The following is a 27705-nucleotide window of genomic DNA, read 5'->3' as shown; positions in this document are numbered from 1 at the left end:
CCAGTGGAACGTTTAAACTCTATTTCTAAAATAGCTTCATCAATGAGGGTATCTGGGTATCCTCTATTGAGGAATTGACTTCTCAGGAAATGACATTCCTGTTGGAAAGATTGAATCGTATTACACATCCGAACGGCTCTTACTAGCTGACCCTTCACTATTGCTCTCTTCTGTTTGAAGGGATGAGAGCTAGTATAATGGAGCAAGGAATTACAATAGGTAGATTTACGGAAAACAGAAGATAAGTACTTCCCACTTATTGTATCCTTGATTAATTTCACATCCAGGTAGTCAATTACCTCAGTAGAGAAATGATAAGTGAATCTAAGAAAACTTGTTGTTTGATTCATGTACGATATTAAAGTTTCCGCTTCCAACGAGTCGCCATGGAATAAAATAAAGATATCATCTAAATAACGTGTGTACAAGCGAAGCTGGTTCTTAAATGATGGGTTAGTGAGAATGAATTTATTTTCCCAATAGGCCATGAAAAGGTTAGCGACGCTTGCACCACACGGAGAGCCCATGGCTACTCCTTGTTTTTGAAGATAGTATTGATTATTAAAAATGAAAAAGTTGGAACTCAGAACTATATCTAATAGTTCTATAACTATCTCAATTTAATTTTCAATGGCATCCAGTTCGCGTAACCTTAACTCTATCCATTCAATAGCTTCCTGATGTGGAATGGAAGTATATAAATCCACTACATCTATAGTAAGGAAATTGTTGGAATTATCAAATGTGATGTTATTAATGTTACTTAAAAACGACCAAGAATCTTTACACACAGCTGAAACATTCATAATATATTTAGTCAAAATATGGTCTATAAGGCTGGCACAAGGATGGGTCATAGACAATCTTCCATTTACCAGGGCTCTCATTGGAGGATTCCCAAGGTCCTTATGGATCTTGGGAATTCCAAACATGACAGGAACTTTAGGGAAAGAAATATCCAAGAAGTTATACAAATCAAGGTCGATCTTCCCAGCAAGGAACATATCTCTCAAGTACCCTCTAATTCTTTTAGAAGTCATGTTCATTTCATTAAGAGAGGACGGGCTGTAAGCTGGTGAATCTAATACTGCTAACATTTTATCAATATACATATTGTTATCTAAGATAACAAGCCCTCCTCCCTTATCTGGCTTAACAACTTGAACTGGTAATAGATTAAGATCTAATAAAGCTCTCCTTTGTTCTTTAGTGACATTCGAGTTAGAGGAAGACATGTTAGACACAAGGTAATTCTTGATGTGTCTAAAATCAACCTCACATACAGTTTCAAAGATACGTAATCCAACATGTAATGGTGGATTATAAGTACTAGGTAGTCTTAAAACAGACCTAACAACATGGGTATCATTACTGTATATCAAGTCTAAATTTAATTTCCTAACGTAACATTTCAGGTCAATAATGGTTTTAGTTAAATCAAAATGAACGCTAGGAATAAAGGTGTTCCCTCAAGACAATAATTCAATGAGTTCGGGTTGTAAAAACTCACTTGAGAAATTATAAATTTTAAAATCGCCTTTTAGGTTCGTCTGAATAATAGGAAATTCATGAGAAGTATTCTGGGTGTCACAAGTGGTATCAGTCAAAGCATTCTCATCAGTTAAAAATGAGGAATTCAGTTGTTGCGAACCTTGTTCCTGGTCTGATAAGTGCGTGGGGGTAATTGGCCTAAAAAATTATTATTCTGATTATTACTATTCCTTTGGTAATCAGAATTATTACCATTTCTGCTTCTGTTGGCATTATTCCCTTTTATCCTGTTACTACGTCTCACCCCTTCATTATTAGAAGGAATTTCCCCTTCATGATTATCAATGGGGACAATAGGTGGATCAAGCTCACCAGTACCAAATGTATCTAAACTATCCAGTCCAGACGAGGTCTCACGTGTAACAGGTTTTTGTAATTTAGGATAAGCTTGGTGCTGTTGATAGGCAGTTCTGTCTCTTAATAGCTTTTTTGTTTTGTTTTGCTTAAGTTTGACCATTAGCCCATCAATGCTGTTAAAAATTCGATTATAGTCAAACTTATATCTTAAAAAGTCAGCATCAAGTTTAATTATGTCATCCAAACAGTTAATTTCTTCTGTGACCTTAGTAATATTTAGAGAATAATGTTTAATTAGTAATTCAAGCAGTTGTGAACCTTGTCACTCAAACAAGGCCATAAGGTCTGTAAAAAACACAGAATCTTGTATAAGACTTGAGGGTGCAAAGGCACTCCGCAAGCCCTTAGGAACGATGCATTCATTAAGGCATTGTTGAAAATAAGAAACTTCTAATTGTAACTTCTTAAGCTTTAAAAGCTTAATGTCCAGTTTCTTTAAATTATCAATAATGGTATTAACTGTAATAGCCTGATCGTGCATACCCGTAGCCGGTCGTTCCGCACTGGGGACTCAAGAAAAAGTAAAAGCTTCCAGGTTACTAATCCATTCGGAAATGGTAGGAACGCCAATAAGCCTCGGGTCGGTGTTGGAGTCACGGTGTGAAGCATCAGTATTTATCCTGGATGAATTCATAGTTGGAGCGTTAGGTTGGGCATTAGGAATGGAACTCCCACTAGAAGACGTTGATGGGAAGGTAGTAGCCAAAGCTGAATTGTTGCCACTGTGACGCTCCTCGGGGGGATTGTTTGACTCAACTCTGTTAATGTTCCTGTTCTCAATAGCGTCAATACGCAAATGTAATAAGTCCATCCTTTGCGAAAGAAGAAGATCACCCATATCAATGTCCGTAGAGGGTGGTCTAATGTTGTCAGTTCCAAAAATAATAGGTGTACTTGGGGTGCTAGCACAGTCTGAAGCCATCACAAAAATGACAAACTGAAAAACGGGAAAACAACCAACAAAAACAAGATCCAAGGTTTCAGCTGTAAGCAGTCCACTAAGAAAGGAAGATCGACCTTGATTTGTATAACTTCTTGGATATTTCTTTCCCTAAAGTTCCTGTCATGTTTGGAATTCTCAAGATCCATAAGGACCTTGGGAATCCTCCAATGAGAGCCCTGGTAGATGGAAGATTGTCTATGACCCATCCTTGTGCCAGCCTTATAGACCATATTTTGACTAAATATATTATGAATGTTTCAGCTGTGTGTAAAGATTCTTGGTCGTTTTTAAGTAACATTAATAACATCACATTTGATAATTCCAACAATTTCCTTACTATAGATGTAGTGGATTTATATACTTCCATTCCACATCAGGAAGCTATTGAATGGATAGAGTTAATGTTACGCGACCTTGATGCCATTGAAAATGAAATCGAGATAGTTACAGAACTATTAGATATAGTTCTGAGTTCCAACTTTTTCATTTTTAATAATCAATACTATCTTCAAAAACAAGGAGTAGCCATGGGCTCTACATGTGGTGCAAGCGTCGCTAACCTTTTTATGGCCTATTGGGAAAATAAATTCATTCTCACTAACCCATCATTTAAGAACCAGCTTCGCTTGTACACACGTTATTTAGATGATATCTTTATTTTATTCCATGGCGACTCGTTGGAAGCGGAAACTTTAATATCGTACATGAATCAAACAACAAGTTTTCTTAGATTCACTTATCATTTCTCTACTGAGGTAATTAACTACCTGGATGTGAAATTAATCAAGGATACAATAAGTGGGAAGTACTTATCTTCTGTCTTCCGTAAATCTACCTATTGTAATTCCTTGCTCTATTATACTAGGTCTCATCCCTTCAAACAGAAGAGAGCAATAGTGAAGGGTCAGCTAGTAAGAGCCGTTCGGATGTGTAAAACGATTTAATCTTTCCAACAGGAATGTCATTTCCTGAGAAGTCAATTCCTCAATAGAGGTTACCCAGATACCCTCATTGATGAAGCTATTTTAGAAATAGAGTTTAAACGTTCCACTGGTTTTTATAAACCTTTGCTAGATGAATTTAAAAACAATTTAGAAATTATTAATTCCAATATTCGTACTACATCATTAACGGATTCTATACAGGAAATTCCGTCTTCTGACCCACCATCAACAGTGACACATAATAAAGTTACTCAAAAATGCACAAAACACGCTGATTCCTAATGGCCCCAGTTCAAAAGCAAGTTCACAGAAACAAAGAATAAAGGCAGTAGATGTCCAAATAATCCAATTGAACAGTAATTCTTGGTAAAAACAGGTTTATTCAGTCGACACCAGTAAGCGCTTTCACCCTAAGGCTTCATCAGACTTTTACAACTTGCTGTAAATTCAATGAACTTCAAATAGCCCTCCTTTCAACCTCATTGGTTGTATAATTAGCATTCTAAACAGTTATTTAAAGCACTACTAGCCATAAAACATCAACATGTATTACTTAAAAAGCATCAAATAGTCATGCTTCATAAAAACATAAATATATGTGCATATATAAACACAGTCACCTCTCATACAAACAAAAACAATGATTTAAAACATGTATAAACAGACAATTCATGAAAACTGTAAAAGTCTGATGAAGCCTTAGGGTGAAAGCGCTTACTGGTGTCGACTGAATAAACCTGTTTTTACCAAGAATTACTGTTCAATTGGATTATTTGGACATCTACTGCCTTTATTCTTTGTTTCTGTGAACTTGCTTTTGAACTGGGGCCATTAGGAATCAGCGTGTTTTGTGCATTTTTGAGTTACCATTATTTTATCCACACGCTGTTTCTGAGCTCTGTCGGCTGGCTGTGCTTTGTTGTGTTATTTACATAATAAAGTTAAGTTTCCTACTTGTTTTATCACTACTTATAGTAGTGATTCTAGATATATATGTGATGTCATTTCCAAAAACTGGCACTTCATCAGTAACGATTTATTCCTTTTCGAAAAATTGGGGTCATTCCCACGGGTAGTTTTTAGAAAAGGTAAAAACTTGAAAGAATTGTTACAAAGTAAACCGACTGTTGACCAATTTCGTAGATGTAAAGTGTCTTTAATATGTGGGGCTTGTAATTGATGTAATTTCATAAAAGTTGGCCAATCTTCTCATGTTAAGGAGAGAAGATATTTCATTAATCACAAAATTAACTGTGATACTAGATCCGTCATTTATGTAGCCTTTTGTGAATGCTGTCCAGCATTCTACATCGGCAAGACGGATCGGAAGTTTCGCCAGCGTATATATCAGCATATTTACGCCATTAGGAATAACAAATTGGAAAACGCCCTTGCTAAGCATATTCTCAGTCACCCAAATCATAAGTTTTTATTTATGGGTATAGACCACCTCCCTACTAGTATTAGAGGAAGCCCATTTTCACTCATGTTGGAATTACGCAAACTTGAATGGCAAATAAAACTTGATGCCTTCAATAACCCTGGTTTAAATGAGAACTGCATTATTTCAGCAGTTCTCAAAATGAGAAGTTATTTGAGGTAAATTTGGTATTTTATTAAAGTTAGGTATATTTATATAGGTTATATTCTCATATATTAATATTAATATTGTCCTCTTTTAAGGCAAGATATTACTGCATCTTTTAGTTTTAGTTATGGATTGATGTTGATTTTACGTTTGGATTTATTTGGTTAGGAATTTTACTTATTGTTTTATATTTTATTTAAACAAGATATGTTGTTGCTTATTTATACTCTGTTTGCATATGTATTTGATTGTTTTTTTTCTCAGCGCTTTACCAGGAAGTGATGTCTTTTGACACATTTCCTTTAGGTTGTTTAAAATGTCCTTTTTGGCGCTTTTATTCTTATGTGGTTTTCTGAAGAAGCTGCTTTACTCTGTTAGCAGCGAAAACGCTTTTTATCTTAAAATAAACCTGCGTTCAAGTTTTACTGCTTTGTTGTTTGGTTACTTGGTGGACTGCTTACAGCTGAAACCTTGGATCTTGTTTTTGTTGGTTGTTTTCCCATTTTTCAGTTTGTCGTTGATATATATATATATATATATATATATATATATATATATATATATATATATATATATATACCCCAGAAGCGTGAATTTCAAAGTCCTGACGTTCGGAGATGTTGAAGTAGCGCTTCTGGTGTTGCGGTGTTTGAATGGATAGGTGGAAGTTCAGGTAAGTATGTATGTTTAAGGTTGTTGGTTAGGGGCTTTAGTGTGTGTCGTGACTGTGATGTGTGTGTGCAAGGGGAATATAGGTGTGTGGTGGTTTTGTGTGTTTATCTGTGTAGTGTGACCTTGGAGTTAGTATATCTAAGTAGGGGGGGTGTGGGGGGGCACAGCATCCCACATGGAGGGTGCAGGGGGGCTTGCCCCCCTGCTCATATGTAGTGTTAGTTTGTGTATTTGTGTGTGGGGGGAAGATTTGTGTTTGTGTAATTGTGTGGTGTCTGGTTAGTGTAGGATTCGCGATTTTAAAATTCGCGCTTTTGGGATTTCGGTATTTAGAGATTTCGGCTTTATGGTCTTGAAATTCTGAGATTCGGTATTTCAGGATTTTGGGATTATAAAGTGAATCCATATTATATATATAATATGTATATATATATATATATATATATATATATATATATATATATATATATATATATATATATTTCTTCTCATTGTATGCTACCCCACCACCAAATTGCATCAGTGACACAAACTGTATTGCATGATAACCTAATGTTGCATGAACATGGCTTGCATCCTGCTTGCACAAAGTATTTCAAATCTTACCAAAGCTACCCATGGACGACCAGAAAAACTGGTCCTTGGTCACCATCTATTGAATCTGTTAGCAATTGGTGGTCTTTCTTTCTCGTCCATTGGTGATTCTGTCCCTTAAAATCTTCCTATCCCCACCATAATAACATGACTCAGCCACATCTGCCTACAACTAGACAATGAGTTGTCTGTGTCACTGCCCTTCTCTTCTAGAGGTCAGTGATAGAAGTTATTGACCCCACCTTTTGCAGGTCATTCACCCCACCTGTCAATGACTTGAAGTCCTGTGTCTGCAGTCTCCCTTCTGAAATGTTAGCTGCCAGTGTCCTGTGCCTGATTTTCACACACACTGCTCAGCAGTCTGCTTCCTGTGTTTGTAGCCCACTCCCTGCATATCACTGGTTAGGTTTCTGTACATGACATCCTTTGTAGCCAGTCAGCTGTCTGAGGTCCTGGTCTGTCATGCCCAATCTTAGTCCGTACCCAGGGCAGTCCACTATGCTGGCAAATCTCCTCATGGTAACTGTAACCATTTATTCCATATGCACCTCTTCAACAACAGGAATATTTTGGCCAACCATTCTGACCTTATTACCAAGGTTCAGTGATGCACTTGGATTCTACACCATCAGCTTAGAGCCTATGTAATGAGTGGTACACTGCTAGTTACATAGATTGCCTCATCCTTAAACTACAGAGGTGCACAATGATTTTATTAAAAAGAAATCACACTTTTATACTGCAAAGGCTAGATTGGGGTACCTCACTTGAAACCCAGTGCTATACCACCTCACCTTAATGCTTTCTTGCCACCTCCTACAGCCTACCTATTTATCTCTATAAACGTTGTGGTACTGCTGATCCTGACACTATCCTTCTGTAGCCCGCCTTTAAGAATCCCACCCAAAGTACACCCATCCATCACCCAGTAACTGAGATATAGTTATATATCTAGGTAGTAGTCATACACAAGTACTGGAACACTAAATGTGCAAATTGTTTACTGATCTGATCAGGTTAGACTCCACCACTGTAGCTACAGGAAATATATTAAATAAAAAAAAATCATCCTTGTTGCCATTGGCTTCAGGTTTATTAGTTATTTCCTAATGCTTAAACATCCTTGGCTGCTTGAATAGTGTTTTAATATGTAGTGCATCCATACTGTGAGACTGTTGTCTATAAAACAGAGCAATAGCTTCACAGATGTGTGGATGGGTCACCACACTGGTGAGGCAGGTAATGTCAGAACTGGGCTGGTATGCTTTTGACTTGATGGAGATTATTAGTATATCCCAGAAACTCCACAGTATGCTTAGAATTTGCCCTCAAGGGAGATGCTTGGGACTGAGAGGGGGCATATGCCCCCTTATACGATGACACATCCTTGTCCTGACCCCATATCCTTAGAGGTAACCATCTTGCATAAGTCCAGGTCTGAAATGGGGCTCAGACTTTTTTTTGCTGCAGGGAGTATACATCCCCCAGTGATGAGTGATGGCCCCACCATTGTCAACCAATATGTGAGGAGTGATGGTCCCACAACTGCCAACCAATATGTGACGTCCCCATGCTGGCCCAGTAATCAAGAATCCTGAATATTCCCTACTGACACTGGAGAGGGACATGCACTTAGAATACAAATGGATATACTCAGTATTTCCAGATGCAGACCTCTCTTCATCAAGCACAAGTTCCCTTAAGAGCACACAGGGAACACATTCAGCCCAGAGTTTGGATTTTTGTACATCTGTCTCCCTCCAGGTTCCCAATAAGACTCCCCACTAGTACAACTGTAGGGTTAGGTCCTCAGCTGAGTATCCAAGCCAAGTCCTCCAGCACCCTCTCTGTAAACCCAGTGCTTCTTGTCCCTGCCCCAGGTAGCTGACACACACACACACACACACACACACACACACACACACACACACACACACACACACACATACACTACATATTCACACACACACACACACACACACACACACACACACACACACACACACACACACACACACACACACACACACACACTACATATTCGCACACACATACTACATATTCACACGCACATACTACATATTCACACGCACATGCACACACACACACACACACACACACACACACACAACTACATATTCGCACACACACACTACATATTCACACACACACACACACTACATATTTACACACACGCACACTACATATTCACACACGCACACTACATATTCACACACACACACGCACACTACATATTCACGCACACACACGCACACTACATATTCACACACACACACGCACACTACATATTTTCACACACACGCACACACACACTACATATTCACACACGCACACACACACTACATATTCACACACGCACACACACACTACATATTCGCACATACACACACTACATATTCACACACACACACACACACACACACACACACACACACACACACACACACACACACACACACACACACACACACACACACACACACACACACACACACACACACTACATATTCACACAGTACGCATCAAATACAAGTCTGCATATGTGGAGGTTCTCTCAAAAAACTTACCAAAACACCAGAGAACTCCAAAACACAAGTCTGTTACAGCTAAGACTGTCTCCACAGCATCCATGACACATAGCAACACCAGTGTCTCACCCACCAAGCCCGTGAGGTGTAACACTCAAAAAACAAGTTTTCTTGTCATTGGAGACTCAGTGGTGAGGCACGGGATGTCCCATCCACTAGGCTGGACAAGGAGAAATCACAGTCAGCTGCTTGTCTGGTGCCAGGATTCACCAAATCGCGCATGCACTCAGGTCTGTCAGCAACAAGTACCATTATGACTCTGCCAAAGTTCATGTTGGTGTGAATGACCTGAGATGGACTATATGAAGAGAGACGTGGTTGAGCTATGAATGTGTCCCAGGCAGGTATGTCCCTAGTCTTGAGCAGCATTCTACCCTCACTTAGGTTGATACCACAATATAAACAAAAAATGACTGATTTCTGTAATTAGCTTAGTTTTTGGTGTCATTCCAAGTTCCTGTCTGCCTGGGAAGCCATGGTTGACAAAATTCACTGCTTTGCCAGAGACAGTTTGCACCTGGCACCCCTAGGCTTTCCACTGTTGGCAAAAGCTCTTGCCTCTCCCATAGTGACATTTTTAGGCAAGGCCTCAAAAACAACATTACCAATATGAAATTAACCATCCAGAACAAAATAAGGGTCACACTGCTAAATGCTAAGAGCTTAAACCAAAAACTGCCCATCCTGAAGCATTTCTATCACTAGAAGATGTAGATGTCTGTGCAGTCACAGAAACCTGGTTTATTGCCTCAGAGAGTACCCTAGCCCTGCAAGGTTCCAGTGCCTTCCACACCTTTAGACTGCAAAATGAACTTGTGAAAACCAAAGGAGGCAGTGTTTCAATCAATATTAGAGATAAATTCACCTTGCATCTAGTTAGACTGGACAACTACATGGAGTTACTCCAGGTCCAGGTTACAGTGGGCAAAACCACCATTCAAGTCCTAGGCAGTTATAGATCCTTCTCCATGGGTCATGACACCCATGAAACCTACTTACCCACACTGAAGACCATCCAAATTTTACCAAACACACTGTTTATGGGGGATTTCAATTATTCCACCATTAACTGGGAAACCTACTGTAGCCCAAACTCATTAGCACAAAAGTTCCTTGACTTTGTGAAGTCAAATGCCCTGGAGAAAATTGTCCATACCCCGACATGAGGAGCAAACATTTTAGATCTGGTCCTCACCAACATGTCAAACAGTTGCACTGCTGCAGCTGTTGGACCCTCATTAGTTAAAACTGTCCACAAATCGGTCACCTTTGAACTGACACTAACACCAGAACTCACAAAGGGTGAAATCAGACTAAACTTCACCAAGGCATACTATACCCTCCAGGGTGAAGGTATAAATGAATTCCAAGTGCCACTCCAATCTGAAAGTGGTAACTATGCTGAACCTTACACCAACGCCCTGTACAATTACTTGCATAAGTGTATAAACATGCCTGTACCCCATGGACTCAAAGTCAGAGCTCCAAGTAAAATCAAGCTGCCATGGTGGACTTCCAGCATCAACAAATTCTGCAATAAATGCAAAACGTTGCTGTCCAAGAAGACAAAGACAAGGACCCAACAATGGAAAAGCACCCTCCTCAACCTTAACAGGCAAATAAGACAACTTGTCAAATCTTCCAAGAGCTCCTTTGAGAGAAACCTAGCAAGTACTGCCAAGGATAACCATAAGGCCTTTTAGAACTATGTACATAATCTAAAGGGTAGGACCCAAGGATGTGCAGAACTGGTGGCCAACAGTATCACACAGACACTGACCACACAGAGATGGTGAACCTGCTAGCAGATAGATTTGGTGAATATTTCACTCCCTTTCCCCTCTTAACTTACAACAAACCCTTCCCCAAACTCCCCCAGCCTTACATATCTGAAGAGCAAGTTCTCAAAGCACTGTCCAAGGCAAAGAACACATCCTCCATGGGACCAGATGACATCCCAGACTGTCTTCTAAGCAGGCTAACTAGCATTATCACTAAGTACCCTTTTCAGTCATAGCCTAACCAAGGGCTTTGTTCCTGTGGAAAGAACAGCTACAGTTATTCCCCTCCACAAAGGAGGCCTAGCAACAGACCTGGGGAATTACAGACCCATAAGTCTGATCAGCCTCATCTGTAAGTCCATGGAACGTATCATTATGGACCTCATAAATAAAGACATAGGTGACCTCCAAACCCTGGATCCTACCCAATTCAGCTTTGTGAAGGGAAGATCCTGCTGGTCGATTTCTTTGAAAGTGTGACCAAGGCCATTGATGAGTGTAAATCGGTGCACACCGCGTACCTCGATTTGGCAAAGGTTTTCAAGACAATTCCACATTCAGGCATTCCTGATGAACTTGGCAAACTGAATGTAAACCTCTTCATTGTCAGATGGGTTGCCAACTGGCTCACAAACTGGACACTATCAAAATGGATGACTCCACATCAACCAACAGACATGTTACCAGTGGGGTGCCACAGGGGTCAGTGCTGGGCCCCGTACTGTTTGGTATATACTTCTCAGAAGTTCAGGTCAAAACTAAAGGATTGTGGCTGACCACGTTTGCAGATGACTGCAAACTGGTTCCAATCATTGAACCCCCACATGATGTCAATATACTTCAGGATGGTCTCACACAGGCCAGTGATGGGTGCATTAGTTATGGTCTCAAACTGAACGCAAAAAAATGCATCATCATTCCCTTTGCCACAAACAATGTCCCTTCACACTATCTAATCAATAACAATACCCTAAATACCCACAAAGTGGTAAGGGACCTGGTATCACAGGTTGATTTTGACCATCACGTGTCTACCATTGTAAGGAAAGCTTTCCACATAGCTCACTTGATTAGGAAAAGGCATTGCCTTGAGAGCAAAAGATGTTATAACTTCCCTATACTTGGCACTTATCCAGTCCATAATTGAGTATAATACCCCATTCAGTATGTACCATACTAAGCACCTGCAGCAATTAGAGAGACCTCAGAGGTTTCTAGCAAAGATTAAAGGCCTCCAGCATGTGCCTTATATGGGCCAACTAAAATCCCTCTCTCTATACTCTGTATCATATAGACTTCTTAAGGGAGACTTATGCCTGGCCTACAGAGCAACCCAAGACCCAAACCTAATGAACTTACTGCATATCTGTAAATCAAATAGGTCTAGGCCCACCTGTTCCAAGGACTTAAATATGGACTGTGACTTAAATAGGACATGCTGGAGGAACAGATTTTTCTCCCTGCAACTGCCACATATTTGGAACAGGCTACCAGTTCGTGTGAAACACAGCACTTCTATGACACTGTTCAAGAAGAACCTGGGTGAGTGAATAAGGCACCAAAAATTCTTACTAGGGATAGCTCCCACAACCCTCCTGGACATTGACAGTCATCACTAAATGCAATATTGGGTATTGACTAGTACCTCTACGGTATTACATTGGGTTGAAATGGCTAGGTTTAAATTGACCTCCAGGTCGATAGCCTAGTAATCTCGTATGATTATATGGGAGATTCAATTACACACTCTCACACACTCTCACACACTCTCACACACTCTCACACACTCTCACACACTCTCACACACACACCTGGGTAAGGCTGGTACAGATTTACCTGTTGTGCCCCTTCTGCCCAGAGTATAATGTAGTTATCACCATCACCAGACACTTCACAATCAGCTAGTCTAAGGCCCTTAACAAGGGGTGTCCAATTATACTGTGTAATATTAATACTAATACAAATAGTAGTAGTTGACCAAGATGGTTAGGCCTTCTGGAGTGGCCCACACATTGTCACCAAATAAATATAAGCACTGTCAAAGGTTAAATACTTTCTACAAGGACCAGTCACAATAAAAGTTTTAAATATATTTTAATAATAAACAATAAAAGAGCATGAAAATACTAAATATATATTCACAGTAAACCACAAAATTCATATCACAGGAAATATTGAAAAGAACATTGATGGGTAGACTCAGGGAATAGTAATTCTCCTAGATTTAGTCAGGAATGTAGTGAAGCTTAGTTTAGATATTGTTTTTCTTTATTTATCTAATAACTTACTTGATAGAGCAAGGCACAATGACATTTGTGAGGAGTCTTTCTAGTTTGGTCTCCCAAAACAGAATACCCTGTCCTCAGAGATCACTCCCTGTAAAATACATCTAAGATGGCTTGCAGAATGACCTCATCTGGTCATCTGACTCTAGGTTCTCGCACTATTCCCCTTTGAAGCTAAGACAGGAATTTAGCTTAGACAGCTACGATACACATCTAAATGTTTATGGCAGTACCCTGGAGCCATGAAACAATTACAAGACTTCCCCTCTTCTTTACAGAGGCTATTAAACAATGGCCTTTCCCAGACCTACTGACTGTTCAGCACTGTGTGGTGCTGTTTTAATGGTTTAACAGCTCATTTATATTTCGCTTATTTTTCTTAAAGTATGTTAACTGGTTAACCTTTGCTGTCCCAACTCTTGCTATTAAAACATATACATTTAATTCAGTTACAGTAATCCATGTACACTTCTTTTCATTGCATCTGGGTGCTCTGTTGATACATTTTAACACAGGCAAACCTCACAAATAACATTTTCAGCACAAGCATCTGTACAAATCAGTTTTATATACAAACGGCATATAATTATTTACAAACTTCCAGCTAGCTGTGTTAGCACAAGTCCTACGTCTATTGCCCTACTTCCCCTGGCATGGCTGGCATTACCTCCTATCATCACACCCCTCATCCTTCTTCCAGAGAGAAGTCAACAGTTTAAGCTTCTTACATCCTCATTTAGCCCCTTCAGGACCCAGGCCACTGTCTGTGCTTTGGAAATAGTGAGCACTTTATCATTCTGTGTCACACAGTTGAAATAGGGCTATTTTAATCAAGTCTTAATGGTGTTGACTGGTCAGCCTCCCTAAATCATTTCAGAATGGGGTATTAAGGAGCTGAGACAGCTGTGAAGGTCAACACTGTATTATTTTATAACAAGCATGCAACATCTTTCCAAGCAAATCTGCATTTCACTAGCAGCTGCATTTATCGATTTTACTTTCACTTGCCTGTCTATTTTGTCTATATAGCGACACCATCACAATTTTGCTTTAGGATATATCAGCTAAGAGTTTGTGTAAAGTAACAAAATGATGACCTTCTATTCAATGTTGCAGTATTCTTCACATATGGGTTGTATTTCGCCCAACGACCTGACTTCCAGAGAGTATACAAAAAGCTTCATGTCACTACCTGTATAAGGGACATCGCATGTAGGCTGAGGGAATGTCAGCTATAAAAGGGACATTCACAAGTACAATCCTCAGAACTTTTTTGCCACCATTCGGAAAGGTTGACTCAGACATTTGGTCTGCCGTTTGGAACTGTGTTTCTTCTGTTTCAGATAAGTACCCCATAGGGGATCTCTTTGTTTGCTTCTGCCATTGCTCTTTGTGAATGTCATCCAGAAAGGGTAAGTGTAGGTGTGGAAGGCAAATTCCACATAAGGATAGCCACGATCTTTGTTTTGTTTAGGGCCTACCCACGACCATTGGTCCTATTCTACATGTCAGGCCTTTGTCCCTATAACCTTATGTAGTCATTTGTCCACTCTTAGTTTATCTTAGTTTATATCTGGAGAATCAGAGGTGAAAATGTTTGGCTAGGGAATTTATGGAGGGTTCTGTGATTTCCTCAGAGTTGTCCGTGAAGAGGAAGGTAGGCAAGACTAGACCTGAATCCTCTTTGGCTGTGCCTTCTCTCTCTGACATACCCCTTGAGGTTAGTGAAAACCCAGAGGTACAGTCAGAGGTTGGATCTGGTTCTCCAGCAGAAACCTTATTGGAAACCATCAGGGGTGTGGAACTGAGCATGTCTGAGGCTTTGCAGGCATCATGGTTCAGATGATTTGGGGGAACCACAGATGCTTATCTCAGAGGACTCTGGGGCTCCTCCAGTTCTTTCACAGCAAGAATTGCCAGCCATTAGGCTTACATCTGCCTCTTTTTCTGCATTAGAAAAAACAGCTAAAAAGAGAAAAAAGACTAGACATGCTGTAGTACCTTCCACCCTGACGTCGGACTAGGAGATTTTTTTCATAGGGCCTTAAGGCCTTGATGACCCTTATGCCTCAAGCTTCTGCATCTCCTATTGTTAGTCCCGCTTTCTCTTCTTCTCCTGTCCTGACCTTGGGTTCTCAAGAGCCCTTCCCTGCTATTCCAGCCCAGGCTTCCTGTTTCTTAGGCTAAGTCTTTGACTCTTTCTCTTATAGCTGCATCTTTACAGGTCACTAGGCACTCCATTAAATGCAGCTATGATGCGGTTGAGGTTTCCTCTAGATCTGCAGCTTCTGCTTGTGTTTTTAGCAGATACTCTTGGCTGTGTCTACAGGCTCTCCCAGATGACATACAGCCAAAATTGCTTGATGCCCCACTGGATAACTCTGCACTTTTTGGTAAGGCTACTGCTGATCTGTTTAAAACACTTGTTAGTTTATCCAGTGTCTAAATTTCATAGAAACTTTCTGGACAATACTCCTTTCATTAGAAAACCTTCTAGGTCTGCCTCTCAAATACCCTCAGGTTCTAGGCCAAGGAAAGCTGCTAAAAAAACACCACAATCTAAAGCTGTTCCTTCTACCCCATCTCCACAACAGCCCTTTCAGTCCAGGTCAGGATCTCTGTGACAATCATCACAAGCTTACATGTCATACTCCCGTTTCTCTCCATCTTCCTCTTTCAGCCTGGGAGGAGATCACTCAGGATTCTTGGGTGATTTTCATTATTCAAAATGGCTATTTCCTGACTTGGAAGTCTATTCCCCCTTTTCAGGGGATTCCTCAACATCCCTCAGACCAACTTCATCTGTTTCCTCAGCTTCTATCTCACCACTCTTTAAGGCACCATTCAACCAGTTCCTTCAAATCAGCAAGGAAGGGGATTTTATTCCAGGATGTTCCTGATTCAACCAGTTCCTTCAAATCAGCAAGGAAGGGGATTTTATTCCAGGATGTTCCTGATTCCAAGAAAAAAGGGTCCTTGGTGACCCATTTTGGACCTTTCAAGGTTAAATACCTTCCTGGTGGTGCCCTTCTTCAGAATGCTATCTCTTCAGTCTCTTCTCCCCAGTGCCTCTTCAAGCCTTCTTAGTCTCACTGGATCTCAAGGATGTTTACCTGCAAATCCCAATTCACCCTCTCTTCAGGAAATGCTTACATTTCTCAGTGGGTTCTTGGCACTTTCAGTTCTCTGCCTTGCCTTTTGGTCTTTCCACTGCCCCCAGGGTTTTCACAAAGTGTCTGGCCATTGCCTTCTTAAGACTGAAAGGCCTTCAAGTTTACCCTTACCTGAATGACCTGCTGTTTCTGGCCAGCAGTCCAGCTCTTCTTACTCAACATCTAAATTGTGCTGTTCCCTTTCTTCAAGGCTTGGGTTTCATGATAAGTTTCAAAATTATCTTCTCTTTCTCCCAGTCAGGATCTCATTTTTCTGGGATGCAGGTTCAGGTCAGATTTGATGTTGGTGTTTCTTCCTTCAGAGAAAGCTCAGTCTCTCATAGCTTTCATGGAATCTCTTCTAACTCTTTTTATCCATCACTGCCAGGTAGTTCTTCTGACTTCTTGGGTCATGGCCTCCACAATTCCCATGGTGCCATTTGCAAAACTTCATATGAGGAAGTTCCAGTGTTTTCTGAAAACAATTTGGTCTCAGCATGCACATCCCTTGGATACTACCATTCCCCTTCTTCCTTGCTTAAAGACAGAACTAGGATGGTGGATGCAGCAAAAAAAATCTATTAATCACACTCCTCAGCATATCTGAAAGAGGGGAATATTTGGAAACAAAAACTAACCTGCTTCCCCACTGGTTATATATTCAGCATCATGTATCTCCCCGTCAATAATACCCTGCGTACCATAGTGATAGATGTGTGAAACTTTTCCACATCGCCTAGCTCCAGATACAGCCGTATCCATGATATTTTCAGGGTATCCCCTGCTACTAAGCTTATGTCTAACCTTCAAAAATTCATGATCTAAAGTAGATTTATCACAAGTATTGGTATAAATGTGTCTATACCCCCCATGCAGTAAGGAAGCTATCAAATGTAGGGGATGCATGCTATTAGCTGCCAAAATAATTATTGACAGCTGTTTCCTTACTGAAAGGCCTAAAATGTACTGTCCAACTGTTAGATATGAAAAATTCCAAATCCAGAAATTGTATTTTTTTCTAAATCAGTTTTATGGGTAAACTGTAAGCTGAAGCTGTTCATATAATGAACCCCCATGAAATTATGAAAATTAACCATATCACCCTTGCAACTGAAAATCAAATCATCAATGAGCCTTTTCTAAACAACCACATGTTTTGAATAGAATTCAGTATTATAGATGAATACATTTTCAAAATGGCTCATGAAAATGATGGCATATGCAGGGGCAAATGATGCCCCCATTGCAGTACCTTCATTTTGTAAGAATTTCTATTCAGTAGCACTGATTTGTATGGTTGGAAAGGGTTAAGCATTCTCTTTGCATTTGATTAATTGAAAGGCAATTATGCTCACTGTATAAGATGATATACGATGATTGAATTTATGTATTAGTCATTCCCTTGAAGTCACATAGCCGAGGTATCAGGAATGGAGCATGACTAAACCTTTGGATTTTACCTACCAGCGTGCCTTTGGTGTTTTGTTTCTACTAATCCAGCCTTTGGTGTTTGTTTTTTCTACTATAGTCTCCTTCTCAGAGAAAAGAGCACATAAATGTCAGGGAAATGAGGGCCTGGATTCTAGCCTTACAAGCATTGCATCCTCTGTTTCGACCAGGCTCTGTCAAGATTCTCACTGACAATACTTACAGTCCTTTGGTACATAAACAAGCAATGAGGCAAGGGACCCGCATGATTTTGTGCAGGGGGGGGTGCAAACCCAGACCCCCCCAACTCAGCCTGCTAGCCCCTCCACATACACATGCAGCCATTCGTGTCCCATTACCTCGCTATTTCTCACCAGTTGCCATAAACACTGCTCAAAACCCTGTGTGCATACTGTTTTATGCTTTATACTTCTATAGTGATTACAGATATTTGGATTTAATTTGCAAATTGTATTTCAAATTTTATTGTACAAGCACTGATAGACATTTGCTAAACAAAGCAATAGTCTTACAATGAAAACAGACTTGGCATTAAAACTTCTCTGCCTTTGAAACTCACATTCACTGAAGCAGCATTGAAACCCACATTCAAAGAAAATGCATCTGGCCAGTGGCAGATTAGGTTTACCTTTGGGCTGTTTTCAAATCATAAGCCTCTTGCACACATTTTTAGGACCATGCAAAAGTTCTTTAATACAGCCAGAAAGGTGAATCAATTATAATATATAATAATTGAATTATATCCCTTGTATATTGCAGCACCACTTGATAGTGTATGTTAAATTTATAATTTTGATCATTTTGCCAGTAAGTAATGAAACAAAACATATGAACCAATAATGAAAAACTGCCCAATTGAGAACATTTCAACCATAAAAAGCCACTCAAACTTCTGTCATTACAATCCACCAATATCAGTCAATATGCACAATCTCTGCAGAAGTAAAAGTCATCTGAATAAAGAGATTGAAACTAATAAAGAGGTTGTTACTAAAAAACAACTTTATAATTCAGTGTTTCCTCTATAAATTCAGTGCCCCCCACCCTTGAAGAATAAATTGCCTATGTTACATTAAAAAAAATAGTAAGCTGCTATATTTCAATAGGGAATGTGTGGCAAGCTGAACAACAGGATAATTGCAAGGGAATGTGAAGTATGAACCACTCCCCTTACTCTCACTCCTACCTCCCTCTTACTTGCGCACACACGCACACCACCCCTACCTCCCTCTTACATACTCGCACACGGAGACCTGTCTACTACTTACACACACACACACACACACACACACACCTTTACCTACCTACTTTTTGCATACATGCATACACCCCAACCTATCTACTTCTTACATCCACACACCCCTACCTACCTATTTATTACACACACACATGCACACGCATGCACATACACATACACACACACACACACACACACACACACACACACACACACACACACACACACACACACACACACACACACCTCTTAAATACTTAAAAACACACATGCACACACCTACCTTACACTTGTACATTCATCTGTAGTCCAAACATCATCTGGAATTCAAATTCCACACAGGCGCGGAAGATGAAAACGTAAATCATCAGTCACACAGATGGAGAAGATGAAAACAGGTCGCAAACACCTGTTCCATCTGTGTGACTGGACGCAAAGCACTTTCTTAAAGAAGAACTCCCTTAAAAAAAACTATTAAAAAAAAAAATATATATATATATATATATATATATATATATATATATATATATATATATATATATTTTTTTTTTTGTTTTAATTAAAAGAAAATTAATCTCCTGGTCAGCCGGTTCCAGGGGGGTGCAAGTGCACCCCCCTTGCACCTGCCTGCAAGTGCCCTTGCAAGGAGGTACAAAATCTTATCTTCTTTGTTGCCTGGTAATCAAAGCATGGGAGATGGCTATTCAGTACAAAGTCATACTGCAGGCTGTGTACCTTCTCTATGTAGAGAATCTGGTGGCAGATGCATTGAGGAGGTCCATGACAGCATTCCATGAGTGGATGCTTCACAGGGATGTGTTCCTGGACGTAGTTCACCAGTGGGGTACTCCTGAGATAGATTTATTTGCCTCCCCCAGAACAGACAACTTATTTTTTTCTGTGCCAGGTTTCCTCACCCTCAGGCAGGAAGGTGGACGCCCTCGCTTTCTCATGGAAAGGGATGTTTCTTTATGCATCCCCCCCCTTCCCTATGATTCAGAAAGTCCTGTTGAAAATTCAGCAGGAGAAAACAGAAATCTTGTTAGTGACCCTCTATTGGCCAAGACAGCATTGGTTCCCTCTTCTGCAATTAGCTAAGGGCCATCACTACAAGTTGCCTCACCGGATGGACTTATTCACTCAGCCAAGGGGTTGCTGATTCATCCACACTTGTTAACTCTTCACTTGACTTGATCTACTTCTGATTCCTTTTAGGCATCTTTTCTCTATGGACATGCTTTGGGTTTTGCAGGAGGCCAGGAAACACAATACAAGGAAATCGTACATTTTCAAGTCGACAAGATTTTCTATTTGGTGCCAAAAAGTGAAAAATGACCCTCTTAGGATGGATATTCCTTTGGTATTATCTTATCCGTGTGAGTTGCTTAACAGTTGTCTCTGTTATTCTTCTACTAAGGTCCACTGCTCTGCTTTATCTGCTTGCCTGCAGATAAACCCCTCCACTGGCTTCTAGGTTGGAGGTTAAACTTTTTTTGGAAGGTGTCCTGCACATGAATCCTTAGAGGAAACCAGTTCTGTCTCCTTGGAATCTTAATTTTGTCTTAGAGAAGTTGATTCAGGTCACCTTTGAACTAGATGTTACAGCTTCTCTTAAATTTGTACTTTGAAAACAGTGCTTCTGGTAGCCATTACCTCTGCCAGCAGGGTTTCTGAGATCCAGGCATTAATGGCTTCATCACCATTCCTAGTTTCCATAAGGATAGGGGTTCTTTGAGAACTAATCCTTTTTTTGCCTAAAGTAGTTAATGACCTCTCTTTAAATCAGACTGTTTAGTTGCCTACTTTTTTCCCATCTCCGCAATCTCCTAGTGAGAGGATTTTGCATTCCCTTGATGTGCATAGACAGCTTAGACTTTATCTAGACAAAACATAGTCTATTAGAAAATCTGACAGACTTCGTGTGTCCTTTCATCCAAGGGCTCTGGGGTTGCCTGTTTCTAAGAAAACTATCTCTTCTTGGATTTCTAAGGCCATTGTACATTATCAACTTCATGGAAATCCTTATCTTCTTCTGTGAAAGCCCACTTCAGTGGAAAAGGTGCATCCTCATCCTTTCTTCAAGGCTCTGGACACGCAACCTATTCTGAAAGCTGCCACTTGAACATCAGTTCATACATTCGCTAAATATTACAAGCTAGATAATATTTCCAGGGCCAGGGCAAGTTTTGTCAGAGCAATCTTGCATGGTTTTCTGGAAAATGAGTCCTCCTAATTTTTCTATTATTCATCCTCCCTGAGTCCTTTTCCAGCTTTTGCACTCACCCATTTGTGAAGAATACTGCAACATTGAATAGAAGGACATATAATAGTTGTGAAAAACATTACCATAACCATAGATGTCCTTCTCTTCTATGTTGCAGTATTCTATCCCACTCACATTCCTCCTACATCTTGTTCGTTTCTTGGATGACTGGCCTTTGGGTGTTTTCTAGTTTCCTCATGGGGCTACCTTTCTGAGGATTGTATGTGCGGATGTCCCTTTTATGGCTGATGTTCCCTCACTTTACGTACGATGTCCCACGTACTGGCAGTGACATGAAACATTTGTATACTGGCCAGACATCAGGTTGCTGGGTGAAATACAACCTATACGTGAAGACTACTGCAACATAGAAGAGAAGGACATCTATGGTTATAAGATTTTATACAACTATTCTTTCTGTATAATCAAAAACCAGTTTAGTTCTTCAAAAGTAATGTCATTTGTTTGTCCTGCTTCTAGTAATGCAGTATCTAATATAGTAAATATCAAGCAACATTAGTTCACTAGCAACATCTGTTTGATAGTATGTTTTTATAGGGACTACCGATCTCTTGTGCTGCTGTTAGTTTAATAACAGGAGACCCCTGTACTGTTATAAGTGTTGGTGTTTTGATACAGCAGCTGATTACATATGGTGGGTTGTCACTAAAAAAAAATAAATGGTCCTATTATCAAAATTATAAACCACACAAAAGCATCTACGATTTGCTTCAGAAGCTGCAAAATGTGATATTGGTAGGAGAGTACTTTACAACAATCTGCTGCAGAAATGTGTTCCATGCTTAAAAGATTATTTTTTTTTAATAAAGAAGGGAAGGTTCATTCCATTTTTATGAGGGATCACTCCAAACAAGTAATGGATGGTGGTCTACATCTGAAGTGTAATAGGTGGTGCAGTAAATAATTGTTTGGGTCAGCAGTTGATAACAATGCTGTGAATACAGCAGGCAACTCAGCAGTAAAGTATGAGCACACAAAGCAGCACTGCATGCAGTAGACCACATTTTGCAGTACCACACAAGGTCGTATCACCTGTTGTTTTACAGAAGGAGTCACATTCTGCAGTACCACACAAGGTACCACCACCTGCTGTTTTCCAGAAGAGGTCACATTCTGCAATACCATACAAGGTTTGTACCACCTTGTTTTCCAGAAGAAAGGGTCACATTCTACAGTACCACACAAGGAAGCACCACCTATTGTTTTTACAGAAAGGGTCACATTCTGCAGTACAACACAAGGTTCTGCCACCTGTTTTACAGAAGGGGTCACATTCTGCAATACAACACAAGGTTTTACCACCTGTTGTTTTTACAGAAGAAGGGATCATATTCTGTAGTACCACACGAGGTTGTCCCACCTGTTTTACAGAAGAAGGGGTCATATTCTGCAATACCACACAAGGTTCTACCAACCGTTGGTTTACAGAAATAGGGGTCACATTCTATAATATCACACAAGGTTCTACCACCTGCTCTTTTACTGAAGAAGGGGTCACATTCTGCAGTACTAGACAAGGAAGCATCACCTGTTTTACAGAAGGGGTCACATTCTGCAATACAACACAAAGTTCTGCCACCTGTTGTTTTACAGAAGGGGTCAAATTCTACAATATCACACAAGGAAGCACCACCTATTTTACAGAAGGTGTGATGTAAAACAGTCACTGGTACTGGAAGGAGTGATGGGCTTCACTCTCATAGCTTGTTCCTCATGCACCAGGATTATCCTATCCAAAGAAATCCGAAACATGAAAATCCCAGATTATGGAGCTAGAACCATTTTCAATTGCAGGCCCATAAATATCAGCTTTGGTCACCTTGTTCTTGGTCAGCTGTACCTTTAGTTATAGTAGTGGGATCACTTGTCAGTGCATTCATAAATAAAGAGAAAAAATTAAAGTGAATAAATATTACCTGTTAGATAACCAAACTATTAATTTATTTGGTGTTTTGTTTAGTGACATTTTACTCAATAATGTATATATTATTACATACTATTTTTAACACAGAGCTGTGTCTGAAAATCATGTTAAGTGCATGGTAAATTGTGTTATTTCCTATGGAATTGAGTGAAAGTATTTCTCAAGCAGGAATACCAATGATAGAAAATTATTATAATCCTTGTATAATTACAAGGTTTATATATAGGACTTGACTAAAAATTGTGAAGGTTCATGTATTCTTTGGTTGTGGGTATAAGTGAGATTAACATTGCCACATTTAGAAAAGCAGTTTGTACATTTATTCAGTTCAAAACTGCCAACTCTACAATGAAATGAGGAGTCTGAAGACAAGGAACCAAATCATCTGAACATACTGGTTTACAGACGCAGTGAGAGGGATGAAATGCATGTGGGTAAATATAATCTTGAAAATTTAGAGTCTGTTTGCCGTAGAGGAGAAAGGACTCTGTGTAATTATGTATGCATATCTCTAGTAGCTGATAATATTGTAAAGTAGAAATTTTCAAATATAATTATCTCAACCAATACACATTTAGAATGGTCTTTAAAAGCGGTACTGATTCTTTTCAGGTTTTAACTTAATTCAAGTAGAAATAATATATTTGATATATTTCAAGAAGAACCCATCTTTATTAAAAGCTGTTTTTTTTTTTTTTTTTGGCTTCTACAGATATAAGGAAGCAATGAAAAAACTATCAATATTACATAAAGACAGGGCTGTAGAACCTCTTGACCTTGCTGTTCACTGGGTAGAGTTTGTAATGAAACACAAAGGAGCAAACCACCTGCACCCAGCAGCACATGAGTTGAACTGGATTCAGTACCACTGCCTTGACGTCATTGGATTCCTTCTAGCCATTTTGCTAGGCACTACTTTCCTCGGGTTTAAATGTTGTTTGTGCTGTTGTAGGAAGTGTCCGTATAACAGAGTGGCAATAAAAAAGCCAAAATCTGAATGATTAATATAGTAACCTTGCATTCCTCCATGACAAATGTTTTCTAGTAGACTGTGTCACTGCTGAATTATGAAATGAAAATTCATGTATAATAAAAGGAAATAGTAAAGCGCATCATTGGAGTACAAAAGGTGTGATAAAGGGTAAGATACAAATTGTGATGGATCTTTAGAAAAGTTGATAAGGATTATAAAAGACTCAAGGGTGTAATTTCCCATAGTTTTCATTTGATGGGAAGGCATGACGAGTACACAGATATTCACTTGAGAGTTCTGTGGTATAAGTGCTTGTATTCTTAGTGTACACAAAAAATGATGGAAATAAACACATACGTACCATTCACACACGTGGTACTGCAGACACAGAGATTATCCAGAAGACAGAAAATGGTAAAAATAATTTTTACTTTTATGTATATTAATGCTGTAGTTAACAGTCATCATGTAGTTAGCTTAATGCAGAAGAGTTTTAACTGTGGAAAACATCACTCATTTTCTCAGTCTTTGATTCAGTGTTGCAGGCATATTGGAGCCTAGCCAGATGCTCAGTGGCTGAAAGGTATAGAAACTAATCCTGGACAAGGCACCAACTAATTGCAGAATGCACATATAATTAGTCACACCTGTAGGCAAATTTGGAGAATAGCCAGTCCACCTATTGTGTGTCAGGGTCTTGGAGGAATCTAGAATACCTACCAAAAATCTTCACAGACACATGGAGGACATGCTGACTCCACAAAGAAGGTGCCTGTTTGAGAAGCAAACTGGATAACCAAATGCAGTGGGACAGCAGCACTAAGCCTTCAGCATCTGTGCCACAACAAAATATAAATCTTTTTAATGAATTATACACATCTTAAAAACATTTTTTTTAGTAATACCAGATAAATTAGAAGAAATGTTTTACAAGCACAATCCTGTTTCAATAACTCGAATATTTTGAGCACTGTATTAGGCACTGGCATTGTTTGGTTATTCTTTCATATGTAAAATAAATTGCAGTACCCAGCTTACATATGTAATCTCAATTTGAGAGGTACACAAAAATGTGCAATCAGTTACCTTTACTAGTATATGCCCAGGTTATATGTTTTCTTTCCACAGTGCAGGTGTATTGTATTGTTTCTGCTCACTGATTTTACATAGACAAATTTAATGGTTAGACCTGACAGCCAAGGCTTCCATATATATTTATTTTAGTTGAGTACTTGATACATAATATGTCAGTTTTGATTCACTGAGTTGAAAACAAGTGAATCTTGGAGAAGGACTTTAAAATGGTCTTGTAAGGGGCATGGAGCAAGTCTGACCAATTCCTTTTATAATGTGCAAAGCATCAAAACTTGATGTAGTATGTCCTATGAAATGTACCTTAATTATAAGCCATGTGATCACCCTAATTGTACCCATATATGTATATCTGTCTCTACATTGAAACTCAAATTATGATATTGTTATATGCTTGTTGTACAGAACTTTTTGAGCACAATAATGCTATACAGGTATCCATGCAGTGAAAGTGAATTAATAAAATTAAACAAGAATTAAACAGTGGTAGTATACATTTGATTTATGCAGCATATTTCTACATTGTTTTGACTCCTTACTAGCTTAATACCTGTCACCGAGTCTCTCCTTCCTTCCCTTTTTTCCATCCATAGCTCTCCACATTACCACATAGAGTGGTCACATCTCTTTAGTGGGGATCTGCCTCCATCTAGCCTATATCATTTTTAAACCCAACAGAGATGAGACAGCTGTCCTGTGAAAAGACATATTTGGTTAGTTCTGGGCTTTATTGCTGCAGTCACAGTTCCACTTCCTGATTGGCCTGTACCCAGAGTGCCTAGGCAGGGCCTGTTAGGCTGGTAGTGATGGCATGCAGCTGGTTGTTTACACACACAGCTCTCAGCTGCAATGCTACACATTGTTTGCCAGACCTTAGTACTTACCACTTGGTCATGCTATGGCCATAACCACATGACATTGAAGCACCTACACCCAATGACCTCCCTCACCCTGGGAAGGGGGAACTAATTCTTGTTACTCACTAATAGCCCCTTTGAAGAGCTGAATCAACACATGGGTTGCTAATTGATCCTTCTGCATTATTTGGCCTACCTTCAGGCCTCTACCACACTTTAACATACAACCAGTTGTCTGCAGCGAAGGGTTCATCTTGAGCTGCTCATTGTTAACATTCTTCACTTGAGTTCTCTCTATGCACTAATGTGCTTTCAGTAGTGCAAGTAAGTTTCTGACTTGTACTTAAGCTGTATGCAAGTCATATGTTCACTGCACATTTTATGTTTAACCTAAAACATACAATATAAAAACAGTGTTATGGCTACATTAAGCTGTAATTTGGTAGTTTCATTTCCAGTATATTCCAATGTTTTATGTTTTTCTTGGAGATGATAGCACTTTTTTATTCTTTCATTCTTCCTCATTTAATTGATAGCAGAAAGTAGGTTTGCACTGGAAAAGAAGTAAAGATTATAAAAATGTAATACATCAAAAAGTTAGAAACACATATAACAAGGCAACACATACAATACAGAGCTGAGGTGATGTGTAGCATTGCAGGGATATGGAAAACTAGAAAATTAGCTACTCTAAATAAGTAGTGGGCTGAATTATAAATAGCATTAACAGTTATTACCAGCCCTCTTTTCTGTTAGTCATGATGTGTACAGTTGTACTGAAAAAAAAGAAATATGGTATATGTCATGACATTTTAATAGAAACAATATTCAACCTTCCTTAAAATACTGTAAAAGAAAAAATGTATTGTAAGAAACGGTGTGAAACAATAAAATAAAGTAAAATTATGCAATGGTTTATCTCTGTTATGGACAATCTCATTTAAAAAAATGAAAACATTTTTTTTTCTTCACATCTTTGTCTTTTTTACTGTACTAATGCCCTTGCATTACCCTAAGTGATTATTGTTTGTTATACATTAAAATGCCCTAGCAAGAATTGTTTTGCTGGCATGATTTCATTTTATAATTTTAGTTTATTTCTTTCCTGATGTACTTTTATGGTAACAATGAGCACAGAAAAGGCTCGATTCTAATTAAGAATTTCAAAAAATCTGGGACCAGGAAGAAAAAACTTTTAATAGACTTTAGTTGAGTGCCTTCATCCTCAAATGCAGGACTTCATCAGAACTAAACTATAAAAAAAAAAAAAAAAAACATTAAAAGGCACATGTATGCCCACAAACTTTTAAATAATTAATTAACAATCAACCAATATATCGGAAGAACACATTAAAACGTTATTATCACACTAACACAAAAACCCTTAAATATGAAGAATAAAAAAATATGAAA

The 27705-nt window shown here is 39.1% G+C and overlaps 1 protein-coding gene across 2 annotated transcripts in view; it reads left to right on the top strand.

Annotated features, from left to right (window-relative positions):
• Nucleotides 1–27208, top strand: part of LOC122792970 (UDP-glucuronosyltransferase 1-6-like) — a 231324-nt gene extending 204116 nt beyond the window's left edge. For both annotated transcript variants that reach the window (XM_044060567.1, XM_044060565.1), the window contains one exon: nt 24083–27208. In XM_044060567.1, the coding sequence (XP_043916502.1) occupies nt 24083–24371 (289 nt within the window). In that variant the 3' untranslated portion in view covers nt 24372–27208. The remainder of the gene's footprint in view (nt 1–24082) is intronic.
• Nucleotides 27209–27705: the final 497 nt, after the last annotated feature.

Source organism: Protopterus annectens, chromosome 2.part0 (assembly GCF_019279795.1).
Source record: "Protopterus annectens isolate FY-2018-M chromosome 2.part0, PAN1.0, whole genome shotgun sequence".
Taxonomy (NCBI): Eukaryota; Metazoa; Chordata; order Ceratodontiformes; family Protopteridae; genus Protopterus; species Protopterus annectens.
This window is presented reverse-complemented; position numbering and strand designations above follow the sequence as displayed.